At 35.4% G+C, this 8,010-nt stretch overlaps 1 protein-coding gene across 1 annotated transcript; it reads right to left on the bottom strand.

Moving 5' to 3' along the window:
* Positions 1–7,012: 7,012 nt before the first annotated feature.
* LOC143619032 (uncharacterized) lies at positions 7,013–7,789 on the bottom strand. The gene has a single exon (XM_077091062.1). It carries the CDS (start codon positions 7,787–7,789, stop codon positions 7,013–7,015), a length of 777 nt encoding a protein of 258 aa, XP_076947177.1.
* Positions 7,790–8,010: the final 221 nt, after the last annotated feature.

Below are 8,010 nucleotides of genomic sequence, written 5' to 3' on the forward strand. Positions count from 1 at the left end.
TTGATTATAATTTATATTTCTTTTATTTAGTTAGTTTAATAAATTTTAATAACTTAAATGGTTTTTGTTTGTTTTGTTTAATTACAAAATAAAATAATAAAAAATGGTGACGTGGCACTGGTGGGGCTACAACACCATTACACCCCAAAAACAAATTTATACCCTTTGCTAACTGTGTGTCACGTGTCGCCATTCGTCCAATTTGTATCCACTACACATAGCCTTAGCCTCCAATCACTCGAAACCTGGTCCATGGTACATTTAGGGCATCCAAAATGTATACAATCATTTAACTTCAACCAAAATACTCGTAAATAATAAATTAGATTAAGACAAAGATATATTTATATATTAATAATCGTCATTGAAGCTTTCGTCACAAGAACTCTGCACCAGCATACACACACACAATGAGAGATGTCCATTAAAGAACCACAAAAAATAGGTGACAAACCATGAGTTTACATTAAAAAAAACTCATTGTTACATGTAAAAAACTAATTGTTGCATTTGTTTTTGGAAGTTTTTTAATGTAGTCAGTGGCGGATCCAGGAATTTTTTTTGGGTGGTTCACTACTTTTATATGTTTCAATTTCACCGAGTCGGGTATATAAAATTTCGGGTCGGTTTGAGGTTCGGGTCGGTTCGATGGTTCGGGAAAAGTTCATTACATAATCTTGTTTTCACCATCATTTTAGCAAGATCGCCTAAGCCACTCAAGTTGGCAAACCGCTTATCTTCTTTCACGTTAGTAATGTAGTGGCCAAGTTCATATACAAGCTTCTCCTTTTCATCAAAATCAAAATCACATGGATACATCTCGGCCAAGTTTATCAAGTTTACTTTACTAAAGGCACTAAAATTACAAGACGGGCTCAAAGAACTCATATTAGTAAGCAATTTAGTGGTTACCTCATTAAAGCGGCTTCCAAGCTCTTGAATTTGCATGTCGAGAACCGTGTTGAAATTATTAACCACATAATGATGACGATTGGTGATACCGGTCTTCTTTCTTTTAAATCTCGGGTCAACATTCTCTTCATATTCAAAATACCTACAAATCAACAATTTCAAACTAACAAATTTAAAACTAAGAAACTAACAAAAACTAACAAATTAAAACCAATAATCATTAAGGCTTTATTTGAAATAAATAAAAAAAATAAAGGTATTCACATAAGTTTATTTAGTGAAATAAATAAAAAATAAAGTTACAATTACAAATATCAAAACAAATTTTCACTCAGACAAATCGTCGAACAGGTGGAGGGCATCCCTGGATTCGGGAATCGTCATAACTCATAAGAATTAAGAAGGACTGGGTTGGATCAATATGAATCGGATAACTAGAATACAACACTCTCTTTCAAAAAGATTTTCACAAAGCAAACTACTTTCAATAATCATTTCGAATGGATTAAATAAAATGAATCATACAAGAAGCAAAAAAATACCTAACAGGAGGCGGACGGCGGTGTGCCACTGCCGGACTAGTGAGCAGATCAAGCAAAAAAAGGTTTTTGTTGGAATTGATTTTTATGGGGGCAAGGATTGGTTCAGGGGTTTGAAACCAGTGACTGATTCAATCAGAGGCGGAGGCGGACGGCGGTGTGCCACTGCCGGAGTGGCTGAGCTGAGCCTGAGGGTGGAGCGGTGGACAGAGGACAGAGGCGGCTGCAGCTGCTGAGGACCATGAGGACACGGATTGGTTCAGGGGTTTGCCTGCTTTGCTTATCAGCTTATGTTATAAAAAACCCTAACAGGACTTAGGGTAACTTAGTAAAAAAAAAAAAAAAAAATTGTTAAAAACGGGAATAGAACCTGCGACCTCCGGGTTACAAAACCCACAAACTACCATCCGGGCAAGCACTTTATATGTTTTTAAGATGGTTCCTGTATAATTTATAGGGTGGTTCCTTTATTATTTTCTATATATAAATACACTATAATTTCTAAACTCGGGTGGTTCCGCGGAACCACCCGTTACTACCGTAGATCCGCCCATGAATGTAGTAGGTGTTCTAATGAAAAAAATGGCTTCTGTTTTTGTGTTATATGTAAAATTTTCGAAAATAATTATGTAAAATGAGTTTTTTTACCTTGTAGAAAAAGAATTTATTTTGAATTTTACATGAAAAACACATAATTCTCCGATTTCATATTTTTGTTTCCGCGGAACCACCCGTTACTACCGTAGATCCGCCCATGAATGTAGTAGGTGTTCTAATGAAAAAAATGGCTTCTGTTTTTGTGTTATATGTAAAATTTTCGAAAATAATTATGTAAAATGAGTTTTTTTACCTTGTAGAAAAAGAATTTATTTTGAATTTTACATGAAAAACACATAATTCTCCGATTTCATATTTTTGTTTCCTAATTTCCCAATTAACCTCCCACTCTCATTTCAAAACACTATTTTCTTTAAGACGAACAAAATAATCTATATCATTTCAACTTTTTATCAACTATCAAAAATAATCTCATTCATATTGTCATTATTGCTTGGTTTTGTTGATTATTGCTTGAAATGCATAGATTACACACATCAATAATTATCAAACTAAATTGGTTACACAAGATATCTACATGATATGTAGGTAATATTACATAAATGAACAATCAAACTAATTGGTGCCTATCTTTTTTCAGTGTGATTTGTGACGAACAAAAAGCATTACTCTTATAGGTAATATTACATAAATGAACAATCAAACTAATTATGGTTTTATAGAGATGATCAATAAGATGATCGATTCTGTATTGACAGCTTGACATCTACCTTGGTTTCTATCGCATCCCAACATATAATATTAGAGGTCAAATGTACTACTAATATTTTCGTCTGAAATTACAAATCATTTGGACTAGTTCTCAAAACAATTATGCTATGCGTAGTAAAGGGGCTACAATTAGGGGCGAATTGTGACACGTGGTGCCCAGTCAGCAAATTGTGAGAATTTGTTTTTGTGTTGTAATGGTGTATGAGTTACAAGTTGGGTCTACAATATCTTTTTTTATTATTTTCTTTTAATAATTAAACTAATCAAATAAAAACCAATTTATTTAAATAATTAAATAAAAATACATTAAAATTAAAAAGAAATACAAAAACAATAACTAAAAAAATACATAACTAAAAATATAAAAACACATAACTAAAGAAAAAAATTAAAAAATAAAACATAACTAAAAAAAATAAACTATTTTATAACAAGCTTACTAGCAAGAAGATGAGAAGAGAATTAGGGAGAAAACAAGTTTATATTATTAATTGGTGTCTGATACAATGAAATACCAATAGGTATTTATAAGGAGAGGAAAACTTAAGGAACAAGCCAATCTATATTTAGTAGATGATAATCATAATAATAAACGCAATAATATCTATATTCATAATACTCCCCCTTGATTATCAACTTCGTACGCTTTATGCTGCCTCATTAAAAACCTTGCCAGGAAAACCCAGTGGGACAAAACCTTAGCTAAGGAAAAAAGAGTGCAGCGCGTATTTTCTCCCCCTGATGAGAATCAGTCAAGCTCTTTGAGTCGACGCATCCCGATCCCATGAACCACAGTTTCTTAAATGTTGAGGTCGGGAGTGATTTGGTAAACAAATCCGCTAAATTGTCGCTGGAACGAACTTGTTGGACGATAACATCACCACTCTTTTGCAAATCATGTGTGAAAAAGAACTTTGGCGAAATATGCTTGGTTTTGTCACCTTTGATATAGCCCTCCTTAAGTTGAGCAATGCATGCTGTGTTATCTTCGTGTAAAACCGTCGGCCCCTCATCCTTCAAAAGAAATACCACAAGATCCACGAATATATTCTATTACCCTTCTTAACCAAAAACATTCTCGACTAGCTTCATAGATTGCTATTATTTCCGCATGATTAGATGAAGTAGCGGTGATTGTCTGCTTTACTGAACGCCATGAAATTGCAGTACCTCCATATGTGAACAAATATCCAGTTTGAGATCGACCTGTTTGAGGATCGGAAAATAACCTGCATCTGCAAAACCAACTAAATTTGTTGTCGATTGGTTAGTGAAATACAAACCCATATCTTTAGTACCTTGGAGATATCGAAATATTTGTTTGACCCCATTCCAATGTCTCCTTGTCGGGCATGAACTATATCTTGCCAATAAGTTTAAAGAAAACAATATATCCGGTCGTGTATGGCTAGCAAGAAACATTAGTGCACCAATTGCACTTAGATATGGTACTTCTGGACCAAGAATTTCTTCTCCATCTCCCGGAGGTCGGAATGGGTCTTTCTTAAAATCCAGTACCCTTACAACCATCAGAGTACTTAATGGATGCGATTTCTCCATATAAAACCTTTTAAGTAATTTTTCTGTGTAATTTTCTTGGTGCACAAGGATTCCATCTTTAAGATGTTCAATTTGTAACCCGAGACAAAACTTTGTCTTTCCAAGATCTTTCATTTCAAATTCTTGTTTCAAGTACTCAATCGCCTTTTGGAGCTCCCCTGGAGGTCCAGTTATATTCAAGTCATCGACATATTCAGCAATTATGACATATTCAGATTCTGACCTCTTTATAAAAATACATGGACATACAGAATCATTTTTATATCCTTCTTTCAACAAATATTCACTAAGGCGATTATACCACATACGTCCAGATTGTTTTAGCCCATATAAAGATCCGTTTAACTTAATTGATCGATGTTCTCGAGAACTAGATTTACATGATGTTGGCATTTTGAAACCTTCCGGAAGTTTCATGTAAATATCAGTATCAAGTGAGCCATAAAGGTAGGTTGTCACAACATCCATTAGACGCACATCAATCCCTTCTTGTATTACCAGACCAATAAGATAACAAAACGTCGTCGCATCCATCACTGGAGAATATGTCTCCTCATAATCAATTCCAGGTCTTTGAGAAAATCCTTGTGCTACCAATCGTGCCTTATATCGTGTAATCTCATTTTTCTCATTACGTTTTCGCACAAAGACCCATTTATAAACAACGGGCTTTACACCTTCAGGTGTATGGACTACAGGTCCAAAAACTTCTCGTTTCGCAAGGGAATTTAATTCTGTCTCAATTGCGTCTTTCCATTTTGGCCAATCATTTCTGTTTTTACATTCATTGACAGATTTTGGTTCTTGATCCTCATTATTTTCCATTACTTCTAACACTACATTGTATGAAAATTTGTCATCGACGTCGACTTTATTTCAGTTCCATACATTTCTAGACATAATATAATTTATTGAGATCTCTTCGTTTTCAGGTACCTGAGGTTCTTCTGGAACCATTATGTCTAGTGTCTCTTCAAAAGACTCCTTTTCAGGAATTGCAGTTACCTCGACAAGACCATCTACATTACTTGCTCCTTTTTTCTTTCGAGGATTTTTATCTTTAGAACCGATTGGTCTACCACGCTTTAGGCGTGCATTAGACTCATTACCAATACGTGGTTGTCCATCAGGGACACCAATTATTATTGGAGCATTAACAGCTGGTATGTGTGACTTAGTCACTCTCTTGAGGTCAGTAAATGTGTCTGGTAATTGATTTGCTAATTCTTGTAAATGAATTATCCTTTGGACTTCGGTTTCACATTGTTTAGTTCGAGGATCAAGATGAGATAATGATAGTTCATTCCAAATTATATTATTTTCCAGCTGTTTTTCATCTCCTCCTAATGTTGGGAAGGTTGATTCATCAAAATGACAATCACCAAATCGAGTCGTAAATAAATCTCCCGTTGATGGCTCTAAATACTTAATGATAGATGATGATGCATACCCAACATATATTCCTAGCCTCCTTTGAGGTCCCATATTTGTGCGTTGTGGTGGAGCGATTGGAACATATAAGGCACAACCAAAAATTCTTAGATGGGAAATATTAGGTTCCTGACCAAAAACCAATTTTAATGGGGATGAAGTATGATAACTCGTTGGTCTAATGCGAATTAGTGTTGCTGCATGTAAAATCGCATGCCCCCAAGAAGTAAATGGTAGTTTTGATTTCATAATCATCGGTCTTGCAACTATTTGAAGTCGCTTGATAAGCGATTCGGCAAGCCCATTTTGTGTATGTACATGAGGTACATGATGCTCTACACTTATCCCAATAGACATGCAATAATCATTAAATGATTGGGATGTAAATTCCCCAGCATTATTCAATCGAATTCTCTTAATGGGGTGATCTAGAAAATGTGCTCTTAGCCTTATCAACTGGGCAAGTAGTCGTGCAAATGCCATATTGCGACTTGATAGTAAGCACATATGTGACCATCTCGTTGATGCATCAATTAGCACCATAAAATATCTAAATGGTCCACTAGGAGGGTGTATAGGCCCACATATATCCCCGTGTATTCTTTCCAAGAAAGTAAGGGATACACTCCCCACATTAACTGGTGATGGGCGAGTAATCAACTTGCCTTTTGAGCATGCAACACATGTAATGTCCTTAGTTTGAAGAACCCTTTGGTTCTTTAATGAGTGCCCACATGAATCTTCTATAATTCTTCGCATCATTTTTGACCCGGGATGGCCTAACCGGTCATGCCAGACCATAAAGTTTTCTTTGTCCATAAACTTCTTGTTTATGAACATATTAGATTCAATTGCAATAATTTTAGTGCAATACAAACCGGAGGCAAGCACCAGGTAACACAACACAGGCTTCTCCAAAACCTTCAATTAATTTTGTACTACCAGATATAGTACTAACGCTTGCTTCTTTTATAACTAAATTAGAAAAATAGTTCATTTTATTGAGAATTGTATGTGTGGTTGCACTGTCTATTAAACATATATCTTCACCATTAATAGGGAGTTTAGTTAACCACTCCATATGCTTCAAAATAAAATAAAGTTGCATAAATAAAACATTCAAGATACTTTAAGCATAAAAAAAACCAAAACATAACGTCTAGTGTGCTTCAAAACAAAAACATAATCTCAAACATAAAGTCTAAAATAAACATTAAGTAAATAGCATAACTTAAATCAAATCATTCATAGGTAAAAAAATCGTAAGCATCCAACTGGGTTGTATCAGCCAAAATATCACCAGAATCCAAATTAACTGGATCAGGAAGGAAATCATCATAATCCAATTTAGTTGCACCATTAGTAAAATCACCAACATCCATGTGAGTATCTTCATTAAGGTCCTTTTGACCACCGGGGATATCAACACTTCCATCATCATATGTGAAATGTGTCTCAATTTCTTTTCCTTTTCCTTTAATGGATTGTTGGTAAAGCTCCACCAAGTGTTTGGGCGTACGACATGCACGAGCCCAATGATTATTACTTACACACCTATGACATGCATTTGGTGTAGTTTCGCTTAACTTTTTACCCTTTTCATCGTTAGATTTCTTTTCATTACCATGCCACTTTTGGTGGGCTTTTGGGTTTCTAAACTGAACACCATGATGATTCCCCCAGTTATATCCACGTCCACGAGCACGACCACGTTTGTAATCACGACCACGACCACGTCCACCATTTTCACTATGGCCATTATATGTTGCCACATTCGCTTCTGGGAATGGGGCTGTACCAAATGGACGAGTCTCATGATTTTTCATAAGGAGCTCATTGTTTTGCTCGGCCACAAGCAAACAAGATATAAGCTCAGAATACTTGGTGAAACCCCTTTCACGATATTGTTGTTGCAGCAACATATTTGAAGCATGAAAGGTGGAGAATGTCTTTTCCAACATCTCTTTATCAGTAATATTTTCACCACACAGAATCAGTTGTGATGTGATTCTAAACATTGCCGAGTTATACTTGCTTATAGACTTAAAGTCTTGCAATCTTAAGTGAATCCACTCATAACGAGCTCTCGGTAATATTACCGTTTTCTGGTGGTCATACCTTTCTATCAATTAGGTCCAAAGGACAAGTGGATCCTTACAGTAAGGTATTCAGTTTTCAAAGCCTCATGGATATGATGGCGTAAGAAAATCATGGCTTTTGCCTTATCTTGGGTCGTTGA

This window comes from Bidens hawaiensis, unplaced genomic scaffold, assembly GCF_021521415.1.
Source record: "Bidens hawaiensis isolate Kalapana, Puna unplaced genomic scaffold, B.hawaiensis_p1.1 tig00002355_1, whole genome shotgun sequence".
Taxonomy (NCBI): Eukaryota; Viridiplantae; Streptophyta; class Magnoliopsida; order Asterales; family Asteraceae; genus Bidens; species Bidens hawaiensis.